The sequence below is a fragment of the Scyliorhinus torazame genome, chromosome 28 (genome assembly GCF_047496885.1).
Source record: "Scyliorhinus torazame isolate Kashiwa2021f chromosome 28, sScyTor2.1, whole genome shotgun sequence".
Lineage (NCBI taxonomy): Eukaryota > Metazoa > Chordata > Chondrichthyes > Carcharhiniformes > Scyliorhinidae > Scyliorhinus > Scyliorhinus torazame.
In genome coordinates, this window is record NC_092734.1 from 32,388,356 (window position 1) to 32,414,550 (window position 26,195).

At 47.8% G+C, this 26,195-nt stretch overlaps 1 protein-coding gene across 1 annotated transcript; it reads right to left on the reverse strand.

Annotated features, from left to right (window-relative positions):
- Nucleotides 1–331: 331 nt before the first annotated feature.
- Nucleotides 332–20,500, reverse strand: sncga (synuclein, gamma a). The gene is made up of 5 exons (XM_072491828.1): nucleotides 20,158–20,500; nucleotides 15,516–15,557; nucleotides 15,303–15,430; nucleotides 5,612–5,710; nucleotides 332–817 (listed from the first exon to the last, which is right to left on the reverse strand). The coding sequence occupies exons 1-5, from the start codon at nucleotides 20,276–20,278 to the stop codon at nucleotides 806–808; spliced, it is 402 nt and encodes a 133-aa protein (XP_072347929.1). The 5' UTR covers nucleotides 20,279–20,500; the 3' UTR covers nucleotides 332–805.
- Nucleotides 20,501–26,195: the final 5,695 nt, after the last annotated feature.

The following is a 26,195-nucleotide window of genomic DNA, read 5'->3' on the forward strand; positions in this document are numbered from 1 at the left end:
CAGGGATAGGGTGGAGGCTCGGGTTTAAGTAGGGTCCTCTTTCCAAGGGCAGGTGCAGACTCGATGGGCCAAATGGTCTCCTTCTGCACTGTATGGATTCTGTTCTATCTCATCCCGCGCTTGGATCTGCAACGTTAGGGTCTTACGTCCTGAAGAGGAAGAAAAAACCTCCCATTCATCACCAGTATTCTGAAGAGTTCAAAAGCTGACAAAATAAAAATGATTTGAGTGAGATTGACTGGTCGATAAATTGTCAGCCTCAAACCTCACAGGGTTGCCATTGACGATAAAGTTGAAAAAATATGAAGAGTTGATGCAGTACTCAGTTAAATTTTATTTTAATTTGGATATTTATTAGAAAAGAACATTTAAATGCCAACACACAAAAAGCTATTTGGGCAGCATGCACAGCAGTGTCACAAGTTGCAATCGTCAATGTAATTGGGCGATTGAAAGCAGACGTTAGAGACACAGAAGTGATGTTACAAAGGTGAGTGATGATAGACAGGTGACTGACTACAGGGTGGAAGTGATGAGACAAGTAGCAGCTCAAAGTTGGTTAGATAAGGGACTCGGTGAAATTGGTAACTGGAGGGGGGGTGCGGAGGGAACACACAGAATGAGAGTAGGTGGGGGGGGGGGGGTGACTGGAAATGAAAGGGCTTTGGACAATCCCCCTTCTTTATAGTTAGCTATTCGGGGCTTGACACCTGTGGTCCTCGATTCTTTGTGGCAACACTGGTGTGAACGTTTTGGGGAGAGGGGGGAAAGTGCTCCCGGTACCTCCTGATAAATTGATGGCTCCTCATTTTCCAGTCTGTAGAAGAGGGATAAAAAGAGCTTTGTTAGAATTGACCATCTGTGGATGGACACCCTTAATGTTGGAGTGCGTACCCGCAGAACACTCAGGGTGACTTTTCATTGATCTTCAATCTTCAGCAGCTCGGCGCATAGAGTTAACGGTTTTACTGAATGGGTTTGGCCATGACGTGGGACTACAAGTCAATAATCATTGCTGGTGAGCGGCGCATGAAGTTTAAAATCGCATTCCTCAATGTTGAGCCATGAAGAAGTCTTACAACACCAGGTTAAAGTCCAACAGGTTTGTTTGGAATCACTAGCTTGCGGAGCGCAGCTCCTTCATGGATTCCAAACAAACCTGTTGGACTTTAACCTGCTGTTGTAAGATTTCTTACTGTGCCCACCCTAGTCCAACGCCGGCATCACCACATCATTGAGCCATGAAGGCAACACTTGCCACAACAGGAATAGGCCAAGAGCATCCCAAGAGGGGCTGGTTTAGCACAGGGCTAAATCGCTGGCTTTGAAAGACGACCAAGGCAGGCCAGCAGCACGGTTCAATTCCCGTACCAGCCTCCCCGAACAGGCGCCGGAATGTGGCGACTAGTGGCTTTTCACAGTAACTTCATTTGAAGCCTACTTGTGACAATAAGTGATTTTCATTACCGACACCACCATACAAAGTACGATGTTGCCACAATTCATGTTGCCATGCGCTGTCCCTGCGCTCGTATTTATACACACTAATATTACAACAGAGTGTTTGAATAAACCCGTGGGGCAGAGAGTTAAAACCGATAAGGGAATATGCCACGGTGAAGGAACCATGGGGGAAAGGAAAGGTGAGTCAAACAATGAAAGTTTAACAGCAATGAGATTTAACAACTAAAACATGAAAGTTAAGAGTTCACGATTTGGTCAAAGATACAATTAACAGATGGTGGAAAAACAAAGAGGTTATCATTGGAAGAAGGAACAGGAAGTTAAAGATAGGATTACAAGACCAAAAGATGAAATGGTTTTCCAGATGTGCTCTTCAATACTGATCTCTCTTCATAAGCGGATGAAGAATTCTTAAAGGTAACAATCAGAAGGCCTGTAGCTAATGTACTCTTAAGTTACATTTTCTACTCTTCCTCAAATTCTACCTTAATTTTATCTCTTTCACTTGAAAGTTATTCTGCTGCTTCTTTGATCCAGGTGGGAATAACGTTTGAACCCAGCGAAGAGACAAATAGAACCTATTGATGTTCAACCATAATTTGATAGCTCTAATCTCTGCAAGGGACAGGAATAGACATGGCTGTTTTTTCCCTCACTCGTGAGGCACACAAGAACATAAGAACTAGGAACAGGAGTAGGCCATCTGGCCCCTCGATCCTGCTCCGCCATTTAATGAGATCATGGCTGATCTTTGTGGACTCAGCTCCACTCTCCAGCCCGTACACCATATCCCCGAATCCCTTTATTCTTTAGAAAGGCATCTATCTTTTTCTTAAAAACGTTTAAAGAAGGAGCCTCAACTGCTTCACTGGGCAAGGAATTCCAGAGATTCACAACCCTTTGGGTGAAGAAGTTCCTCCTACACTCCGTCCTAAATCTACCTCCCCTTATTTTGAGGCTATGCCCCCTAGTTCTGCTTTCCCCGACCAGTGGAAACAACCCGCCTGCATCTATCCTATCTATTCCCTTCATAATTTTATATGTTTCTATAAGATCCCCCCGCATCCTTCTAAACTCCAATGAGAACAGTCCCAGTCTACTCAACCTCTCGTCATAATCTAATCCCCTCAACTCTGGGATCAACCTAGTGAATCTCCTCTGCACTCCCTCCAGTGCCAATATGTCCTTTCTCAGGTAAGGAGACCAAAACTGAACACAATACTCCAGATGTGGCCTCACCAACACCCTACACAATTGCAGCATAACCTCACTAGTCTTGAACTCCATCCCTCTAGCAATGAAAGACAAAACTCGATTAGCCTTCTTAATCACCTGTTGCACCTGCACACCAACTTTTTGCGACTCGTGCACCAGCACACCCAGGTCCCTCTGCACAGCAGCATGTTTTAACATCTTCCCGTTTAAATAATAATCCATTCTGCTGTTATTCCTCCCAAAATGGATAACCTCACACTTGGCAACATTGAATTCCATCTTCCAGACCCTAGCCCATTCACCTAACCTATCCAAATCCTTCTGCAGATTTCCGGCATCCTCTGCACGTTTTGCTTTACCATCATCTTAGTGTCGTCTGCAAACTTTGACACATTGCACTTGGTCCCCAACTCCAAATCGTCTATGTAAATTGTGAACAACTGCGGGCCCAAGGGATCCTTGAGGGACCCCACTAGTTACAGGTTGCCAACCAGAGAAACACCCATTTATCCCCACTCTCTGCTTTCTGTTAGTTAACCAATCCTCTACCCATGCTACCACTTTACCCTCAATGCCATGCATCTTTAGTTTATGCAGCAACCTTTTGTGTGGCACCTTGTCAAAAGCTCTCTGGAAATCCAGATATACCACATCCATTGGCTCCCCGTTATCTACTGCACTGGTAACGTCCTCTAAAAACTCTACCAAATTAGTCAGACACGACCTACCGTTTGTGAACCCATGCTGCGTCTGCCCAATGGGACAATTTCCCTCCAGGTGCCCCGCTATTTCCTCCTTAATGATAGATTCCAGCATTTTCCCTACAACCGAAGTTAAGCTTACCGGCCTATAATTACCCGCTTTCTGCTGACCTCCTTTTTTAAACAGTGGTGTCACGTTTGCTACTTTCCAATCCTCTACCATCAGCTGAACACAATGTTGTGGGGAAGTATTTAAATAGGGCGTGCTAGCTGTCAATGGGAAACCAAACCAGGTGGGTAATCTCAAGGGTACACGGAGGGAGAATTCAGAATGTCCAATTCACTTAACAAGCACGTCTTTCGGGACCTATCTTCATATCAGCAGCAAATTTGGCAACATTACATTTTGTCCCATCATCAAAGTCATTAATATAGATGGTAAACAGTTCTGGCTCCAGCACTGACCCTTGTGGCACTCCACTAGTTGCAGTTTGCCAACCTGGCCTTGTACTGGCTATGTTTCCTGCTAGTTAGCCAATCCCCTAGCTATGCTAATATATCACCTGCAATATCATGAGGATATTGTGTAGACACCTTTTATGTGTCACTTTATTGAATGCCTTTTGGAAATCCAAATACACTACATCTACTGGGTCCCCTTTATCTACCCTGCTCGTTACATCTCCAAAGAACTCTAGTGAATTTCTCAAAACACAATGACCTTTTCACAAAACCAGGTTAACTCAGCCTGATTATATTACGATTTTCTGCTATTCCTCTTCCTTCAGGCACCATGCCTTAGATGGCATGGGTGACCATGGACGTCCATTGGATTGGTGCATGATTATGCTTGGCAAAGTGCTGCAGTGGTTTGCCGTTGCCCTCTGCAGTACGGCTGACCGGGAAACCCTCCCACTCGTACCCGCCTGTCATCAGGCGTATTGGAAGGATTTACAGGCTGATAATCAACCTGTTTGGCCAAATTCTGAACACATGTTCCATGGCCATTTAGTCCCCGAAGTAGGACTTGAACTTAGAGTTTCTGGCCCAGAGATAGGGATGCTACTGGCTGTGTCACAAGACCCGCTACACTTCCTTAATAATGGATTCTAGCATTCCCCCAGCAACGGCTAACTGGCTTATTGTTTTCTGTCTCCCTCCTTCCTTGAATGGCGGTGTTACATCTGTATTTTTCCAGCTCTCTGGGACCAAGATCATAACCAGTGCATCCACTATCTCTGCAGTCACTTTCTTTAAGATCCTAGGATGCAGGACAACCAATCCAAGGGACTTGTCAACCTTTTTCCTATAGTTCCATTCACTTTCAAAGTATCTTTAGCGATTGCGATTGTTTTAGGTTCCTCAAGCCCTTTTGCCGCCAGCTTTTCCTTAATTCCTGGGATGCATTTTGTGGCTTTCGCTCTGAAGACATCAGTTCAAAGTCTTTGTCATTTCCTTATTTCCTATTATTAATTCCCCAACCTCACTCGCTAAGGGACCAATGTTCAATTTTAATATACTTGTGGAAGCGTTTATTGTTGGGTGGGAGCCGTTTTTTTCATTATGTTTATTGTTCTTTGCACACTGTTCTGTACTGTTGCTGTGTTCTATGCCAAAATGCCGCAATAAAATTGTTTATTAAAAAAAAAAAGAAGCGTTTATTGTTTTTATATTTCTTATTAGTTTGCCCTCTTACTCCAAATTCTCCCTATTTTTTTTTATTTATTGCTGGTTTCTAAAAGCTTCCCAATCTCCTATTAATCTTTTCCTTACCTGTAAATCTTTCTTCCAATTTGATACCATCCTTAACTTCCTTAGCCAACCACAGCTGGTGAATCCTTCTCATAGAGTCTTTCTTTCTCAATGACAATTAGCCTGAGAAATCTAGTGTCTTTTGGGGGTTGATAATATTGAGACACTTTTGGTTTTGTTTTCATGGGATAATCCATTGCCTGAAGATTGCATTCGGCTATCACCATGTGAACACCTTCCTCGGCCTGGTCACCGCGACATGCAAAACCAACTGTTTCTACAGCACCACACTGTCCGAATCTATCAACCAAGCTAAGAAATGGAAGGGTTCAAAAGTCAATGAATAAGGGCGGGGCTGCAAAGGATGAAGGATTGGATTCTGGAGCTGCTCAAAGGAAAATGGAATGTTTGGAAACTGAAGGAAAAAAAGGGGGAAAGAAAAGGATGATTCAAAGTCTTCTTCGTAGACCACACTCTACCTCTTCAGTGGCCTCTGTTGCTTCCACCAGTGGCTCCTCCAATGTCTGTTGTTCTCCCCCAGCCACCTGTTCAGCAGGAATCTCTCTGCCAAATTCATCCTAGCAAAACACATCCATACGAGTTATTGTCAGCCCCATTGCTGGGCAAGAACGCAGCTTAGCATGCACTCACCTGGGGACTTCCCAATATGATTGGATCCTGAAAGCTACGCATACTATAAAAGCCACTGAAAGGTTAACACGTTCAAAAATGTTAATGTCATCCTGTAGGAGCAACACATGAATCACTTTTAACAGGAAATTGGACCGCACTGCCTCATTCGATTTATAATAGAGGAGAGCTCATGAGACCAGCATGAATTGGTATCAGTGTATAACTGGAGAGGGATTGGGAGGTACTGCAGATTTGTTTATTGATATTATTCTCCGGCAGTAGATTTGAATCAGTTTGAAGGCACCTTCGCTTTGCTAGGTGTAATGAATCCTATCAATGTTCTTCCCTTAATCAAACCCACCAAAAGTAAATGAACTGGTCACCCATCTCATTCATGTTTGTGGGACTGTGCTACGTAAACTGGGACTGTCACATTTGTGACAAGCAATGGCAAGTGTCCTTCAAAATAACGAATGTGATTTCTCTTTGGACCATGCTAAGAGATGTATATCACTGCAATTTCCTGATTCTTCACAAGAAATGAGGTTCTACTTTCTTAATGCATTCCCCACAGGCTTGAGGCCACAATGAACAATCTCGCTCAAAGAGACCATGGAGAGATAAGCATTTGGCCGTAACGGAGACCTCTGATTGGGGCTAAGCAACATTGTTAATGCAGAACAGAGGGAGAGCTGCCCTCTGATCGAACCATGCTGTAGTTGATTTGGGAATATTTGATGCTTGTTCTGGCTGGAGTAGAGGGGGAAGATATTCTATTCCCAAAAATTGAATGTTCTCAGTCTGATTTGCACAAAATAAGTCCGTAAATAGAATGACATTAGGAAACAATAACCCCCTTGGAAATTCTCTTTGGGTTGTCAGAGAATTCTATAGTGGGACCGGTTTGATCCATTATGTCTCTGCCGGCTCTGTGCTAGAACTTAACAAATGAGTCCCAGTTTTTCCGCTCTCCCCATCGCCATGTGTGTTCCACTGCTTCATATGATAAAGCTCCAACAGGGACCTGCGTCAGTGCATTTCTTTTAACCTTCTTCCACGCTCTTGTTGAGAAAATAACATCGATAATGGTGGCTCCCCACCAGAGATTTAGGGCAGCATTTTACGTGCCCCGATCAAATACATTTTTGGTAGGGTGGGGGTGGACATAAAGTAGGGTGGGTGTCCAACCCCACCCCACCACTTTCCCACACACCCCTGAGCTCACCCCGATAATACATGAGGGGGGGGGGGGGCAGGGTCACCAAAATTGGCTTCCCACCCACTATATTTAAATAAATAATTAGGGGTCAACTCAGCTTGTTAAAAAGCTAGTTGACGCTGATAATGTGCTGCCCATACCATAATATTTGTGTGGACATTCGAGCAGGTGATCGCAGTTCGCTATTATTAAAAAAAAATCAAAAGGCAGGAAGGGAGTCGAAATATCATCTTCGGGGAAGGGGACCTTTGTGTAGTGGGGGACAGTTCCGCCCCCCCTTTCTTCCTTCCTGCCTGCTCTACAACACTACAACAGAATTCCAAAGATTACAACTTTCTCAGTGATGATGTGATGAATGAGGAAATTGATGCATATATTATATTTTATACCGGTTGCAGTAAGGGATTTAAAAGCCTGGGCTAAGGTATATATTTGTTGCAGTAATCCTATTAAAGAACCTAGCTTAAGGTATCCAGACTGTGTCTGCTAAAGCAGTAATCAAGAAGTCGTAAAAGGTGAGGTCATGATTGATTCAAACCACTTACTTGGTTACAGATAAAGGGCCAATAGGATATTGTAATGATTGCTGGAGATCTTCTGGAGAGTAGATAATTTATGAGAGATGTATTTGGTCCCAACTCAGGAGGTCATGCGGCGTCTTAGTGGGATGTGGATGCTGTAATTAATGGGAGGAGCCAGGTCTGTCTGCAGTTTTGCAGTTTGCTGTAGGATTTGAGTCTGACAAATGCTGCTAGGTTGAGCAGAAATGTACTGGATCTGGTCTTGAAAGGGTCTCTCTCCCCAAAATTCTCTACACAACTAAGCAAGTAATCTGTTTGCAAAAATAAACGAAAATTACTGCGGATGCTGGAATCTGAAACAAAAACAGAAAATACTGGACCATCTCAGCATGTCTGACATCTGTGGAGAGAGATGGGGGCTAACATTTCAAGTCTGGATGACTCTTTGTGAGAGCCCACTCTCCATCCGTTTGCTAACTTTATTTATAAGTGACATTTGAACTGTAGTGGGCTGCTTAACTGGAGTTAGTAGCAGGTATAGATAGCAAGTTTAAGTTTTTCATTGTGCTTAAGAACTGTGAAACTGATAATTGTAAAGCTATTTTCTTTGATGTTAATGTGGTTAATTCTGTGTTTAAATTAAAGTTTGTTTTAACAGAAAAGATGCCTATTGGTCAGAGTTATCACTCCTGAAGTGAAGTATCCTTTCCTCACAGCTTTACAAATTTAAAAAAATGTTGGGGTCTGGTCCGGTATACGAACCATGAAAATTCTCCGGCGCTCAGCCCAAGATGGCCCACAACCCACCCTCAAATTATGACCCACAGTTGTACACCCCATCAGCCAAAAATCATAAGATTTGCAGGGGTATAGAAACCAAGATCAGGCTTTTCCATCTCTCACATCTCTTGTAACTATAGCTTCAAAATTCTGGCATCATTCCTGCGCCGGCCTTTGGCACTAATGCGCTTTTTCTATAATGGAGGCCCCAAAAGAGCACACAGCGCACTGTGGCCTAACCATTGTGAAACATTATCATTACCTCTTTGCTCTTGTACCATTTCAATGACACCTGTTAGCCACTCTGTGGCCGAATGCAGGTTCACACAATCGGGCCAGAAAATCGCTGGAAGATTTAATGTGTGCATCATTAGTGGTGTGAAAAATGTCTATCAAACTGTAGTAATGGAAAGACACAACCTGAATGGTGAATGGTCCACGTTGTTCGATTGTTATGCTCCCAAATAAAGGATTGCGAGTAACTTCCCTGTGAATTTCAAGAAATTGCAAAATTTGCACCATAAATATGAATTGTACGGTAGCATAGTGATTAGCACAGTTGCATCACAGCTCCAGGGTCCCAAGTTCGATTCACGGTTTGGGTCACTGTCTATGCGGAGTCTGCAAATTCTCCCCGTGTCTGCGTGGTTTGGCCATGTTAAATTGCCCTTAGTGTCCAAAAAAGGGTGGGTGGGGTTAATGGCTTGTAGGGGTAGGGTGGAGATGTGGGCTTAATGAGGGTGCCTTTCCAGGGGCCACTGCGGACCGATGGGCCGAATGGCCTCCTTCTGCACTGTAAATTCTGTGTACTCACTACAGCAAGTTAAGGCTGGTGAGTAATGGCGTAAGGACAAATACAAAGGTTATCTTACTGCAAAAAGAAGAGGCCCGGGAGCTGTGGAGTCTCTTTTCTTCAGCTAGTAGACTGTTCCTGGAGGTTTGTAACTTTTTTAAAATTTTCGCTCAGTTTACCTTTCTCTCTCTCTTTTCTCCGTCCAATATTTCTTCCCCCTTCCTTTCTCGTTCCTTCATCCAAAAGTCCCAGATGCCCCCATTGTTTTTGCTGTGTCATTATCGCTTCACGCTTCCAGCAATTTTCTGGGCAAAAACAATTGGGGCTGAAGGGTAAGAGAGAAAAATCTAACTGCAGGTGCTCACTGCAAGAGGCTTTGTGTGAGTAAATCCTGGGCCAAAGGTGCAAAACACAAGGAAAATCGACTTGGAGCCCCAGCTCAAAGGAGAGAACACTTTTTCCCCAGTTCCCCAGACTTTCATCAACCAGGTAATGTTTGGATGAATAGTCTTTTGGTGGCACAGAACTTTTGTATTGCTGAAGAAGAGACATGCAATTGAAACTTTTATTCTTGCACTCATTGACTGGCGTTTTCTGGTCCCACCGAAGGTTAATGGCCAGGAGGACAGAATGGCGAGATTAAACAACAACTTATGCTGCATGGGAAGAGAGTGCTGATTGGTCGACAAGTCACCAATCAGAGCCCACTTGCTAACCAATCAGCACTCTCTCTCCCCAAGCAGTATAAATTCTTGTTCGCTTTATTATAGCTTTATCTTGTGAATCTGTCCTGATGAGTCCAAGGCAAAAAGCTTCGACAGCATGTTCCATTTGAATAAACGTGCACATTCCAGATGGGCTGCTGTGAAACATTGTGAGGTGTTTTGCAATTTTACAGATGCTATATTAATGTAAATTGTTGTTGTAGTCGAGGCGATACCCACCCACTCCCGCCATCCACTGGTCTACTGCTTCAGGCAGTAACACCTCAGATCCAGGAACCGAAGTTAAAATCAGACTTCCGGCCTTAAGCGAGCTACTGACTGAGCCTGGGGTTGCCAACCCTCCAGGATTGGCCTGGAGTCTCCAAGCCCTGAAGATCGCTGTCCAGGGTGCTGCCGTGTGCTACCCTGGAGAAGCCTCACCGGGGCGGCACGGTGACGCACTGCTGCCTCACAGCTCCAGGGCCCCCGATTTCAATTCCGACCCTAGGTGACTCTATGTGTGGAGTTTGCACTTTCTCCCCGTGTGTCTGCGTGGGTTTCCTCTCACAGTCTAAAGATGTGCAGGTTAGCTGGATTGGCCGTGATAAATTGCCCCTTAGTATCCAGGGGTGTGCAGGTTAGGTGGGGATGCGGGGATAGGGCGGGGGGAATGGGCCTAGATCGGGTGCTCTTTCAGAGGGTCGGCGCAGACCCGATGGGCCGAATGGCCTCCTTCTGAACTGTAGAGACTCTATGGTTCTATTAAACAAACCCTCTCTTTTGCAATTTGAACATTTCCCTTTACCGGATACAAAAATATTAAAAATTGGAAAGAAAGGGGTGTTGGGCTGACAGTCTGCATCAAATTTGGGCAGCACGGTAGCATTGTGGATAGCACAATTGCTTCACAGCCCCAGATTCGATTCCGGCTTGGGATGGCATTTAATCACTTTGCTTTGGTTGTCCCGCTATCACATAATCTGGCCTTAGAACTGTGACATTTTATGAAAGAGAGACAATAGAGATGTCAGGACCCAACCGAGAGCAGCTGCTCTAGTCCTGCATCCCAGCCTGAAGTGAGCATGCTCGATCTGGGCGATTTTAAGAACTCAGTGCGTCAGTTATTCCTGTGCACAGATTAACCCGTTGAGACAGCCGCCGTCACGCAGCATATTTCACTTCCCCAGCCAGTCCCCGAACAAAAACAAAAAACCCCCTTTAAATATCTGGTCTTATTTCAGCAAAGGTATGCAGTCGCGGTTAACAGGATGGGGGTGCGTGGGGGGGGGGGGAAGACAGACCAATGCACTTGTCTCGCGTGACTTCCGTATCTGCATTGCAGTAAACGTTTCCAAAAAATGTCAACACCCGCAGAACGGGGAGCACGGTAAATAATGCAGACCATGCGAGCCATTGTCAAGGGCATCTCAAGGAGAAGCAGCCAGTCTGGAACGGGCGTGGGAAACGTTCCCGGCACTGAGTGAGGATGAATCATGAATTTACTGTGCAGAAGGAGGCCATTCGGCCCATCGAGTCTGCACCGGCCCTTAGAAAGATTACCCGACCTAAGCCCACAGCTCCACCCTATCCCCGTAACCCAGTAACCCCAACCAACCTTTTTGGACACTAAGGGTAATTTAGCACGGCCAATCCACCTAACCTGCACATCTTTGGACTGTGGGAGGAAACCGGAGCACCCGGAGGAAACCCACGCGGACACGGGGAGAACGTGCAGACTCCGCACAGACAGTGAACCAAGCCGGGAATCGAACCTGGGACCCTGGACCTGTGATGCAACTGTGCTAACCGCTGTGCTACCGTGCCCCCCAAAGGATGGAGGTGGCAAAACGCTTGGGTGATTTAAACAGCAACGGTCCGTCCTTAACTGCAACCATGCCCCCCCCTCCTCTCACACCCTCACCCATGCACAACCCTAACGCGCACGCACACACACACACGCGCACGCACACACACACGCACGCACACACACACACACACACACGCACACACACACACGCATGCACGCACACACACACACAGGTACAAAGCAGGAAATTCTGTACTTTTAAAATAGTCATTACTTTTACACATTCCCGATACTAAAATAGCACTTATTCTGTCAGTAAACTGTTAAACGGCAGCGGTAATTACCGTCAATGTCGTGGATGGGGTTGGACCAAGGGTAGGGTAGGGCTGCGGGGTGTCTTGGGGTGAAGGGTATTCCTGATGCTATCAAGCAGGATGTTACATACAGGGGTGGTGCCTTAATAATCAGTTTGAGTGTAAATGGATGGGAGTTATAGCTGGATTAATTAGCCTCTTTTCAACGTGGCAATTAGCACGGCCACCTTTACCACTGAGTTATATTCTTCATGCCCTCTGGATTAAGTAGCTCCCTTGCCAGTCAAATACAATCGAAACAAACCCAGGAAAAGGGCTGATTCGTTATTCTTTTTCAGATGGACATTTTCCCATCGCTCCCCTTCCTGAAGCCTCCCTCAAGTCAACCTTCGTGTCAGGACCTTTAGCAGGCTAGGCCCCCTTCAAAACCAAACCCAATCTTCTCCTGGCCTGGCATTTACCAGTGTGTCAGCGGGTAGCAGAGGTCAGCACCTGGCCAGATCATTCCCTCACATTCTCGAGGGTGACGGTGGTAGCGTGGTAATGCCACTGGACGCATAATCCAGAGGCCCAGGCTAGCATTCTGGAGGACTTGGGTTCAAGTCCCACCATGGGAGCTGGTGGAATTTAAATTTCAGGATGTAAAACTAAGCAATGGGGAAACTACCGGACATTGTTTTCAACGACCCATTTGTTTCACGAACCACTTTAGGGAAGGAAATATGCCATCCTTACCTAATCTAGCTTCTTAACTGGCCCTCATTCAATCGAAGAAGCTGGAAGCTGGCATCGGGAACGGGAGAGCCTGCTGAGAAACGCCATCTTACCTTCGCTGCCAAACTTGCCACCTCACCTGTGATGCCCACCCCCAAGATCCCTTCCTGCCATCACCCACCTGTGCCTGGGTCCCTCCTCCGTACGGGATGTAGTACCAGGAGCAGCCACTGCCTCGTCACTCGCCTCCAATGGGCCAGCAGCTCTTAGTGGGCGCGCCTACCACAACCCGGGGTCCTTGAACCTGGGGGAAAGCCCATCACTGGCCTGCTACCCGCCTGATTGGCACAAGGTGCGCTGGGCCTTCTGAAAGAAGCGAAGCAGGGGTTTCGCTAGCTCGCTAGCCAAAAGTCACTAGAGCAGCATTAGGCCACTCGGCCCATCGAGTCTGCTTCATTCAATCATGGCTGATATTTCTCTCATCCCATTCTCCTGTGTTCTCCCTGTAACCCCGATCCCCTTATTAATCAAGGACTTATCTATCTCTGTCTTCAAGACACTTGGCCTCCATAGCCTTCTGCGGCAATGAGTTCCACAGATTCACCAACCCCCTGGCTATCGGTCTGGATCTCGCTCTCAGTGAACGAGATCCAGATGTGCGTCATGGCTCAATTAAATATGCATTCGTCGGATTCACCCGGCCCCCAGGGTTCCCCGGATGCCCTGGGAGACCTCACCAGAGTGCCGCTTAGTGCTGGTCCTCACGAACGGGGGTCTCCCAGACCATCGGAAACCCCCAGGTGGTTGGGCATTGGGCCGGGTGGCACCCTGGTGCTCAGCCTGGCACCTGGGCACCTTGGCATTGCCAGGCTGGCAGGGGCACTGCCATGGTGCCAGGCTGGAACTGCTAAGGTGTCCGGGTACCAGGCTGGTAGTGCTAAGATGCCTGGGTGCCAGGCTGGCACTGCCAAGGGTTGTGCCTGAGGGGGACCATGCCCAGGGGGGGGGGTTGTGTGAGGTGGGTATGAAGGGGCCTCAAAGGTTGGTGGGATGAAGAGGGGGTCGTGAAAGGGAGAGGGGGTGGCGGGGGGGGGGGGGGGGCCTGAAAGAGGGGGTGCCTCAGCGACCTTATAGTTGGGTGCCCTCACTTGGGGGTAGGGGGTGGTAAGGTGGAGGGGTGACATTGCCCATGGGCGGGGATGTGGGGGACCCTCGAGCGCACTTAGAGATTGGGGCACACTTTCAAAATGGCGGCCTGATCTCGGAGAGGCCGGTGTCACCGGCAAATTCAGCTCACAACTGTTGAAAAGATTTCTAAGTGTGGGCAAGACCGGGGAGAAACTCCCCAAGGCCCAGAAAGATGACCGAGGGCGCGATTTAACAGAAATGCAACAGAGATCTATATGGGACGTGTTAAGCCGGATGTTTCCCAGCGCAGCAACGGGAACGACCCCGCTATTAAACGGGACTCTGCTTCATTTCTGGGCCACATCCTGCACTAATGAGCTCCAGGAAGAGATCGGAGCACCATTTCTAAATAGCCCCACGATCTCTGGGCCCCCCACAGTGGCCTCCGGACCCTCCCAATGCCCCAACTTACCAATTGGGAGCCCTCGAATCCCGGCATCCCATCTCATAAGGGCAGGGCACCCCCAAGCCCGAGCCCCGGCACAGGCAAGATGTCACCCTGGCAGTGCCCATGCCAGCTGGGCAGTGGCACCTGGGTAACCTGGCATTGCCAGGGTGGCAACCAAGTAACACTGCCAGGGTGCCTGGCTGGCAGTGCCACAGTGCCTGGGTGGCATCAAGGGTGCCCCAGTACCACTCTGCCCAGAGCCCGACCACCCAGGGCCCCTGATCGCCTGGGAAACCCTGCCAAGTGCCGGGGGGGGGGGGGGGGGGGGGGGGGGGGGGGCGGGTGTACATTACTGAGGTTCATGATCCATAAATCCATAAGAATGAGATTTCAAATCCTACCAAGTCTGTGAGAATTTGAAAAATGTCTGGAACTAAAAAAGATTCTCAATGCCACCGAGCTATCGGAATGTCAGAAAAACCAAACAGGTTCATTTGGGGAACGGGATCTTGCTGCCCTTACCTGGTCTGGATTCCGGTGCCAACATAGGACTCACGGAATCCCTGCAGTGCAGAAGGAGTCCATTCGGCCCATCAAGTCGGCCCCGACCCTCCGAAAGAGCACCCTACCCAGGCCCACTCCCCCACCCAAGCCCCGTAACCCCAGCCATCCTACACACCTTTGGACGCTAAGGGGCAATTTTAGCACGGCCAATCCACCTAACCTGGACATCTTTGGACTGGTGGGAGGAAACCGGAGACACCCGGAGGAAACCCACGCAGACACGGGGAGAACGTGCAGACTCCACACAGACACCCGAGGCCGGAATTGAACCCGGGTCCATGGCACAGTGAGGCAGCAGTGATTGATTCTTAACCGGCCTAGCAAGCTACTAAATTGGCCAACTCCAACCCGGCAATTTGGAAAGAAGGCTCGGCCACCGCAGTCACAGGGTAAGTGGAGATTGTCAACAAATGCCAGCCTTGCCAGTGATACCCACTCACAGGTTGCAATTTATTTAAGGATATATAAAGCAGCAGGGTCAAACAGGAAGGACTGAGACTAGGGGGCATAGAGACTTCCAGAATGTTTCCAATGTTCATTCTCACCAATTTAACAACCCCACTGGCTGTCGCTACGCTCTCTACACCTTCCACCGTCTTGTTGGCCACTGTGTTGACTCCGGCGACCACTGCTCCTCCCACCATGTTCGCCTGCTCCTTGGTTTTCTCAGCCACTGCCAATGAGACACGAAATCCATCTTAGTGACACAGCAGAAGGTCGTGAGAGAACAGCTGTTCAGTAAGGAGTTACCTGTTTACCTGTGTTCACACTTTGTACCACTCCTTCCTTTGTTTTGGTGCCTGTTTGGAGGAAAGAAAATAGTAGAGGTTACGGTGGAGCAATTTGAGAAACTGTTGGATGAGGGGCCACCGTGGGGGTCTTGAAAAATTCTTGAATTATTTCGGTTTGCTCCCCGTGCTCTGGTGAAGCTGTTGCTGTCTAACTGGCTGCAACTCTAGTCCTGGTTGTGATGCTCACACACTGCATACAAAGGCCAGGATTTCATATGGAGACAGAACTTTGAAAGGCTTCACACAGAGAGAGAGACAGAGACAGAGCAAGAGAGACAGACAGACAGTGAGAGAGAGAGACAGAGTGAGAGTGACAGAGCGAGAGAGAAAGAGCAAGAGAGACAGAGAGGGAGAGACAGAAAGAGACACAGAGCAAGAGAGACACGGAGACAGAGTGAGAGACAGAGGAAGAGAGACAGAGCAAGAGAGACATAGAGACAGAGCGAGAGACAGAGCAAGAGAGACAGAGAGAGAAAAAGAGACACAGAATGAGAGAGAGACAGATGGACAGAGAGAGAGAGAGAGGGACAGACAGAGAGAGGCAGAAAGAGAGAGAGACAGAGAGAGAGAGACAGAGCGAGAGACAGAGCAAGCGAGCAACAGAGAGAGAGAGGGAGAGATAGAAAAAGAGAGACAGAGCAAGAGAGACAGAGAGTCAGAGAGAAAGAGACAGAGAGAGATAGACAGAGAGAGAGAGACAGAGCGAGAGACAGAGCAAGCGAGCAACAGAGAGAGAGAGAGGGAGAGACAGAAAAAGAGAGACACAGAGCAAGAGACAGAGTTAGAGAGAAAGAGACAGAGAGAGATAGACAGAGAGAGAGACACGAAAGAGAGAGAGCGATACAGAGCGAGAGAGAGAGACCGAGACAGAGAGAGATAGAGAGAAACATCTTGCATTCACTTGGCATCCAAAATTGCATTTTCAAATAGGAGTGTCTCTCTTTAACAATGAAAATGGCTTATTTTTCCCTTTGCCCCAATCTGTCGCCCTCTTCTGACAGCACAGTATCTACAATCAAAGCTAAAATGTTGTGGACCTCAGCACCAGGCTGGTTGGTGCTTTTATACAGAGGAGCGAAGGTGCTGTGTTATTTTCCACCACCAGATGGGGATCTAGTTGGAGTCACACTGCATTAAATGCATTGATGCTCGGGTGTGTTTGATATGGCGTGATGGTTCAATAATACCATCCGTCGCTCTGGCTTCTACTGCCCGATATTCTTTGATTTATCTCGGGTGGCACAGTTATGAAAGGCCTCAAAATGCTAATAATCATTTTCTTTTCTGAATCATGCCCAAAGCTTGACTGGCCCATTTAATCCTGGGCAGCGGAAGGTTCACCCCCTCGGAGGGGCACCATCTCAATGCTTTATCTCCTTGATGTGGCATAACTTAAACATGTCAACCTTTCCTCTTGTGCCATGAGGAACCAATCCTTCGCCAATGAAACCTTTTCCCTTCCTCCCATCTCAAAAATGGATGCTGGAAGCTAGAAGGGGTGGAGGTGGGGGAGAAAGTAAAAGACTTTTTAATATTTTAATCTGACGCAATTAAGAGAAATTAGATGACATTTTCTCGGGGCAGATCCAAAGGTTTCCAACTATTTGTTTTTAAAGTTGCCGGTCCTGTTGCGAAGTATTAAATCTACTTTAGACATTTGATTTTCTTTACCCCTGTGGTGTTAGCCCTATGAGCTGTCAGCACGCTTGTTCGGAGGTCTGTAAAGATCTGAGGAATCTCAGGGTGAACCCATGGGTTTCAATTTTAATTGGGACGAGGTGGAGCTAGATTGAATAATAATCACTTATTGTCACAAGTAGGCTTCAATGAGGTTACTGTGAAAAGCCCCTCGTCGCCACATTCCGGCGCCTGTTCGGGGAGGCTGGTATGGGAATTGAGCCCGCGCTGCTGGCCTTGTTCTGCATTACAAGCCAGCTGTTTAGCCCACTGTGCTAAACCAGCCCCTTGCATTTAGTGGCTGGTCTGGAATGAAGTTGGATTCGAGAGCTTGCTGATTTGTGCGATTACTATCGATCCGTCTGGGGGGGGGGTGGAGGTGGCAGGCTTCTACTTAACACCCCCTCCCTCCCCCCCACCCTCGGCTCCCAGCTTATTAGCTCGTGCTGAAGGGGGCTCCATTGCTGGGAAGGCCACTTGGACACTCTGGGTATCACAAGCCACAGACTAAACCAGCGAGTTTCCTGATCTGCACAAAACACAGAGCATTTCGTTTCCCCCCTGTGCTTGCTCATTCATCTTCATTTGCTCCTGGTCCACCGAAAATTCTAATCCTTTTATGTTCAAACCCCCTCCATGGCCTCGCTCCTCTCTCTCTCTCTCTCTCTCGCTACAGCCACCTCCAGCCTATATACGTCTCTGAGAATTCTCTCCTCCTCTCTCACCTCTAACCCTGATGTCTAATGGATCAGCTTTCCTTTGATCTGCATTAGTGATTGGCTGCGGGTTCGGAGCGACTCTGACTGCTGCAGGGCTTGGCGGTGGATGACAGTCCGCAGTGACTCCCATTGCTGCAAAGGAGTTTGTAAATTAATGTTGGATGGCCTCACTTGGTTGAGCCAGTAACTGTAGCCTTTGTTATTCGCAATGTGCTAACACCATCCCCCATCTCTTCCACACACACACCCCCCCCGCCCCCCTCCCCCACCCACACACACACACACACACACACACAAACCACCCCCACCTTTCTTCATTCTCCACACAAGGTGAGTTCAGGACCCACTTCCCCATCAATGGTAAAGGCATTCACCCCTGAGCTGGCAGTTTAAAGAATATCTTTCACGGAATGTGTGCATCGCTGTCAGGGCCAGCATTTATTGAACATCCCTAATTGCCCTTGAAGGGGGCAATTTATTGGGTCAACCGCATTGCTATAGGATCTGGCGTCAGTCGACCTTCTAGATCAGACCAGGGTAAGGACGGCAGATTTCCTCCCCTAAAGGACATTAGTGAAACAGATGGGTTTTTACCACAATTGACAACGGGTTTCATGATCGCTATTACAACCCCTACGGCGGTTTCAGAGCACGGGCCATCCCCGTGACCTCTGCCGAGTACGAACGTCCCCGCTAACAGGGGCGGGGTTTCCCCTTTAACAAGGGGAGCCTATGCAGTATAAAAATCCCCACCTGGGTGAAAGTCGAGGGGGATGAACCCTTCGGGGAGAGGGGTTATTTAATGCTCGTGTTAATTAACCTTTATTTTTGCATCCTAGCCTTCATTCCTTGTGCTCACCATTTGGACTTCTAAAATCCAGATTTTTATTCAATTACATTTTCACCACTTGCCCTGCGGGGATTTGAACCTGCAACCCAGAGAGCATTATCCTGGCTCTCAGCATTACTAGCCCAATGACAATCACAATACCACTACGCCTCAGCCTCCCCTTCGAAGATACAATGAAGAGGTTTAAGGAAACTATCTCTCGGTCAGGAAGTATCTGTAGCTCCGCATCCACCTGTAAAATCCTTTTAAGTAGCGTGGCTGAGATGAAGACTGCCAGAATGTTGCCTCCAAAGTGCAAGCTTTTTGATAAAGGTATGTCCTAATGCGATGTGTTGCATCGCTTAGCTCACCAAAGTGACAGCACCTTCTTGAACCATAACTCACTCACCAATGATCATTCTTACTGTAGGTTTGTGAATATCTCACTGAGAAATGTTCAATAACCCTCAGCTTCTTCCTGTTCTAAAAGGCGCCAGGACCCTGTCGATTCAGATTTTCTGTCCCATTCCGTTTTAAAAATGCGTAAAGCCCTTCTCGATACTGAATATTCAAGGCAGCCGCCCCGGTTTTTTCAGCTGTGTCAGTGTTCCTCTCTGCAATAAGCAGCAAAGCTCTTTGATTCTCTGCAATGGGACATTAAAACCCAAATCCCATTCTCCCCGTTAATTCCAATCCTTAGCTGAATTCCTCCCTCAAACAGCAAGTAAAGCTTGCAGACCTGCAGCCCCCCCCCCCCCTCCACATTCCAGCTTAACCTGATTTAGCAACAGAGGGAAATTGGGGGAAAAGTGTAAAAGATTTAATCAGCCCGAAATCTCACTCCTCCTGGTCCTGAAGGTGGATTTTTAACAGGGTTGCTGTCTTTATGGTTACTATATTCCCTTCTGCGGCACACCCCCCCCACCCCCCCACCCCCCAACACCCCCCCCCCACACCCCCCCCGCCCCCCCACGCCTCCCCAATATCCCCCCACCCCTCTCCACGTCCCACCCACTGCACCATTCTGACTTAAGGAGCAGAAATTAATAGCAGAAAACATTTGGCATCATTCACTTCGCCACCTCGTCCGGATTGTCCCAAGGGTGTCTGTAATTTTCTCAATGAAGACAAGACACAGCAGCCTCGTGAAGTCGAAACTCACCGGGTGCAGGGACAGTCTGCTCCAAGTGATTTAAAAAAGAAAAAAATCCCCCCTCACGCCCACAGACCTGCGAATGTCAAAAAATCCCTCTCTGAGCTTCTCCGGGACAACAGGAGCAAAAAATAAAAATCGACGGCAGAGAATAAAACAGAAATAGGCGGGGGATGGTTTCTTGGTTTCGTTTCCACCCTTCTCCCCAAGTGGCAGGAGTGATTCGCTTACCTACATACATTACCCCTTCTTTCGTCTTCTCTGCAGCATCTTGCACGCCCTGTTTGGTTTTCTCCGCAGCTGCCACCACTCCCTCCTTGGCAAATGAAAAGCCTTTCTTCAGGGCATCCATAGTGCAAAGATGGAACTGTTTGCTGGACGAGCCCTTTCAACTGAGAACTGCCTTTTAAGCTCACTCTAAGCAGCTGCAACTCCTCAGCACCTGCTTCAATAGATTTTGCAAAAAAGCAAGGAAAGCAGTTGTTCCTACGACCAGTCCCTCTCCCTGCCTGTGGCTGTAATGACTGATGAAGCTCTCTGCCTTGCCAGCCCTATTTATGATGCGCCTTCCTACTGTGTACGCTGAATACCCGACTGCTGCTATATTAATGACATTGATCGGGGGGAGGGGGGGGTTGGTGGACTGAATATCTTTTCTGGGTGCCTTCCAGAGAGTCAAGAGCATTGGCTAAGAATCACTGCAGCCCAGGGCTGCAAAGGTTCCTGTAGCCATCATTCTTAAATACTGCAGAGAGCCACATTCTTTGATAGACCCGCTCTCTATGCATTTTCTTTCTTTAAAAGCTGCCTGGGTATAACACAAGGCACACATAAATTTCCTGATGTTACCCGGTTGCTAGAATGCAGGCATATGGCAGGTTAACCACAACATTACATTCTGAATTCTGAGCTAAAACAACATGGAGACCGTGACTCAGCTCCAGAGGTGGGCTGGCTGTTTTTTCTTCTAGGTGTTTAAGAAGTATAATTCATGCTGCAATCTGCTGCAGGCAATATCTTAAAAGTTTAGGGGGACAATATGCACTTTTAGATTTCCCGTCGCAGTTAATTCGATTCTGAGCAAATGAATTTGTTCCCTCAGCCCCCAGTTCGTTCCGGAGTGGCCAAGGACTGCACCTGTCTCCTTGACGTTACTTCCAGGCGTTGGGAGTGTGTCTACAGCCCACTGGGAAAGATTGATCCTCCTGACCATTCCCTGTTGCTCTCCCTGGAGAGGAGCTGAAGCTAACTTATTTAATAACCGGCAGGTACCCACCACAAGGTATCAGGTAGACTCCCCCCCCCTCCCCCGCCCCTATCTCTCCCCCCCTCCCCCAAAAGACATGGGGAATGGTAGCAGACTTTGCCTATTTGGGCAACATGTGGCACATGGACAGATGTGACAGGCTATGCCTCACATCTGTCAAATGTACATGATCACTCGCCAGCAGATGGGTTTTTCTGAATGCCTGTTTGACTTGACCAACTCAAACCGGAATCTCAATCGCCCGGAATGATTTTAAACAATGTTTTTAATTGAATTTGTTTGCAAGCTAACACAAACCGTCCCGCGAAAACTTTAAAAAAAAAAATTTGAGGGTGGCACATGGCGCAGTGGTTAGCACTGGGACTGCGGCGCTGAGGACCCGGGTTCGAATCCCGGCCCTGGGTCACTGTCCGTGTGGAGTTTGCACATTCTCCCCGTGTCTGCGTGGGTTTCACCCCCACAACCCAAAGATGTGCAGGTTTGGTGGATTGGCCGCGCTAAATTGCCCCTTAATAAGTAGAAAAAATAATTGGGTACTCTAAATTTAAAAATGAATAAACAAATAAATAGATTTGAAAATTATTACCTCTAAGGTGGTTAAAACATTCTATTTTTTGTTATGGCCAATCAAACTGGCGTTCACAATACATTATGGCACACATTTAGATTTATCATCACGTGTACTGAGGTACAGTGAAAAATATTGTTCTGTTTACAGTCCAGATAGATTGTTCCATACATAAAAAACATAGGACATACATTAAATACACAATGTAAATACATGCACACAGACATCGGGTGAAACATACGGAGTGTTTTACTACACAGTGGAGAAGATGTGTGGAGAGATCTGTTCAGTCCATAAGAGGATCATTCAGGAGTCTGGAAACAGCGGGGAAGAAGATGTTTTTGAGTCTGTTCGTGCGTGTTCTCAGACTTTTGTATCTCCTGCCTGATGGAAGAATTTGGAAGAGAGAATAACCCGGATGGGAGGCTGTCCACTTTCCCCAGGCAGCGGGAGGTGTAGACAGAGTCAATGGATGGGAGGCAGGTTCGTGTGATGGACTGGGCTGTGTACACGACTCTCTGTAGTTTCTTGCGGTCTTGGGCCAAGCAGTTGCCATACCAGGCTGTGATGCAACCAGATTGGATGCTTTCTATGGTGCATCTGTAAAGATTGGTACGAGTCAATGTGGACATGCCGAATTTCCTTAGTTTCCTGAGGAGCTGTAGGCTGTTGTCCTTTCTTGGTCATAACGTCAACATGGGTGGACCAGGACAGATTGTTGGTGATTTGCACACATAGCAATTTGAAGCTGTCAACCATCTCCACCTCGGCCTCATTGATGCAGACAGGGGTGTATACGATATTTCACTTCCTGAAGTCAATGACCAGCTCCTTAGTTTTGCTGACATTGAGGGAGAGATTGTTGTTGTTACACCACTCCACCAGGTTCTCTATCTCTCTCCTGTACTCTGACTCATTATTGTTTGAGATCTGACCCACTATGGGTCATGTCATCAGCAAACCTGATGGAGTTGGAGCCGAATGTTGCCACGCAGTTGTGTGTGTATAGGGAGTATAGTAGGGGACCTGAGGGATAGCTCCCCTGAGGATGAAGTTAGCGACCTATACCGGTGAGGCATTGGGCATTATGGGTCCACCGTAACTCCGGTAACATATGGGCAATAGTCGGTCCGACTTCCCTTGGTTGTAGCATGGGATTGGGGCCCAATTTGCTGGGGTGCGACTGGTTGCGAATCCTCCACTTCAACTAGCAACAGGTTTTTCGGATGGGCACCGGGAATCTGTACAACGCGCTAGGCAAATACCCCGAAATGTTCCAGGGTGGTCTGGACAGGATAAAAGGGGCCAAGGCTTGTATCTACGTGGATCCTGATAGTCATCCCCAGTACTTTAGGGTGAGGCCTGCCCCCTATGCATTGCTTGCCAAGATTGTCGCGGAGTCACAGTGCCTGAAGGATCTGGGGATTATACGCCCTATACAATTTGAAGAGTGGGCCACACCCGTGGTGCCGGTAATGAAGCCCGACAAATCTGTCTGACTCTGCGGGGATTACAAGCTCACGGCAAACAAAGCTTCAAACCTGGACTGGTACCCAAAGCCTGGAGTGGAAGAATTGTACACAAAACTGGCTGGAGGGTGTTCTTTTTGAAACTTGACATGAGCCTCACCTATTTACAGGTAGAACTCAATCCAGCGTACAGAAAATTTGGAACCATTAACACCCATGGATTGTTATTTGAATACACCCGCCTCCCATTTGGGGTTTCACTTGTCCCGGCGATTTTCCAGCGAGTGATGGAAAGTATCCTGTAGGGCCTGTGAAGGTGGCTGAATTGTGGAGGGTTACTGCCCTGGGCTGAGTATTATATATGGTTCATCAGATCCTTGTTCTACTATCATTGACTTCCTCAAGTTACTAAACAGACTAACAAATCAAATAAGAATGAAAGATGGATTCAATGAATCAATGTCAAGTAAAGCATTGACAAAAAGGAACTGTAGCCTTTATGGATGAGGAAGCAAAGCCTAATTAGCAAAGATAGAAAAGGTAAAGGATTTGGATATGAGCTTAACTTCATTTGAGATAAGAATGTTTAAGAGGGATATTATCCTGCTCTAGAAATTCTGTGCAAAGATCAACCTGCTCTCCTCTGTGCATCTCAACTAACACATATACCCTCGAGGCTCAGAGTTTAATTATCTCTTTGGCGGATTATTATTAACCAAAATACTTTCCATCTGTGTTTTTCGAAGCATATTTCCAAGCACCAAAGTGGGGGAAGTGCAGTTTGGAGAGTCACAATCAATGTCAGCGACCAAAGTTTTGATGGTTAAAAAGAAATGCCACCTCTTTTTTTTCTCGTATTCGGAATGATAATGTTTATTATTACACCCATTCCTGTTTCCAGGACAGACCTCTGGTTAATGGGAATTCACATCAGGGATAATCTATCCAGGGTAGAAATAACACGGTTCCGCCCCAATTTATGTTCGGGCGGGAAGGCTCAAGGGGCAGCTCTCCCATCCGGCTACCAACTGAGTCCCTTACGAGGGCGTCGCTGGTATTCACCCAGAGGTGGGCATAGTCTCACCATGACGGAAACCCAAAGCTCTGTCAGGGATGCTTGCAGGCTTCCAAGGGAAGTGGGAGGGGGGGGGGGGGCGTCTCTCAACCAGAGGCGCCCTGTACCTGATTGAAAGACCCGGCATCGGGAATGGACAGCCCTCTGTGAGACAACCCCCCACCCCCACCCACCCTGCTCCCTTGCAACTCTCACCTGCTGCCTCTCTCCCATCATCAGTCAACTGTGGCCTGGGTCCCTCAGAATCCTAGAGTGAGGGAGAGTGCTTTGTTGGGGAAGCCACCATCTCTCCGCTGGCACAGTTGCCAGCCTCTGATGGTCTGGCAGCTCTCAGGAGGCCAAGATTTCTGGCCCAGGGTCCTGGGGAAAGGACCACCCCTGCCCAGTTAAGTGCCTGATTGGCCCATAATACAGTGGGCCTTCCCAAAGGTAGGCAACATGAGTGTCTCATTGGTTCCTCAGTTGTTAGGCAAGACCCCCATCGCAAAGGATTAAATGCCACCCAATTCTTCAAGGGTTAGATTGTGAGGAAAGAGTATAGAAAATAGACACATTTTCCATGAAATATAAATGGCTAAGGGATAATTTGATTGATCGTTTAGGATTTTGAACAGCATTATTTGCACTGTTGGGGGAGACTCGGGCAAGGGGAAATATTTTAACCTTAAAATCAGAGCCAGGTCATTCAGAAAAGAAGTTAGGAAACATTACTTCACAGGGGTACAGAGATGTGGAACTTTCTACCAAATAAAACATCAGATAGTAGCTCAATTAATCAATTCAAATCTGAAATCAACAGGTTTTCTTTACTAGCCAAGGTAGAGGCAGCAAAGTAGGAGTGTCAACCCTCCAGGCACTGGAGTAGCGTATCCAGCAATTGAAGCTCAATCTCCGGGACAATACCACCCTGGAGAAAAATCATCGGGACATTTAGGTATCGTCCAATTGGTTAGTGACAATTGCTTTCCAATTGGTGCAGGTCAGCCGTGCGTCACAAGGATGGGTCTGGAGGCCGACTAATAACTGTAGCGTGGGGGGAGGGGTGGGGTGGAAGTCATGTGATAAAACCTCCAGGAACACTTTTAATCACAATTGGAAAACCCGGAACCAAGGCAGTTGAGTGGAATTGGTGTACACGTTGGCTGAAACCGGAATGGTGGAATGGGCTCGAGAGCCTGTGTACCTGTCTGGGGTATTCTGCATGTACACACTTTGTGTAGGACTGTGTATTACCTTGTGTTTAACGCACTGGGTGCACTTTAACAGAAATATTTCGAAGTGTCATTTTGGGTGCGATTGGTGGGGTGTTCCTCGACGGCTGCTTGGCAAGATCGCGGCTTGCATTCAATGGCACTTAGCGCCGGAAATGAGCCCCCAGGAGCTTCTCGCTATTTCTGGCTGCCTTGCCTTCTGATTCGGCTGACATGCACCTCGGTACCTCGCCGCTAACACGAGGGAGCTGTTTTGAAGCGCGCCCTCACCACTCCCTCCCAGTCGCCACACAAGCACGGCAGCGCGCAGGCCCGTCCTCACTTTGCGGGTGTCGACCTGGTCAGGCTTCTCGATGCCATTGATGTGAGACGGGACATCCTGTTCCACAGAGGAGGTGGGAGGACCAACAGCGGGGTCAGCTGGGGGCCAGCGGCAGTGGCTGTAAGTGTGGGCAGCGTGACCAGGAGGATCGCCGTCCAATGTCGGAAGCCCAACCACCTCCAACAAGCTGCAAGGGTGAGTTACCACCTCTCTTCAGGCATCAGTTCCGCCTGCCACCCCTCAAATTCCCAGACTCCCCCCCCCCCACCCCCCCACTCCACAATTCACTGGCTGGCACCTCACACCTTCCCCACATCTGATCCACATGCGTGTTCCTCAGAACCCACCAGCACAATC

Coding starts and splice junctions, on each gene's coding strand:
- sncga (XM_072491828.1), bottom strand. CDS start 20,278: ATGGATGCCCTGAAGAAAGGCTTTTCATTTGCCAAGGAGGGAGTGGTG. Junction 15,558..20,157: donor AGAAGGGGTAATGTATGTAG/GTAAGCGAATCA, acceptor TCCTCCAAACAG/GCACCAAAACAAAGGAAGGA. Junction 15,431..15,515: donor GGTACAAAGTGTGAACACAG/GTAAACAGGTAA, acceptor TCTCATTGGCAG/TGGCTGAGAAAACCAAGGAG.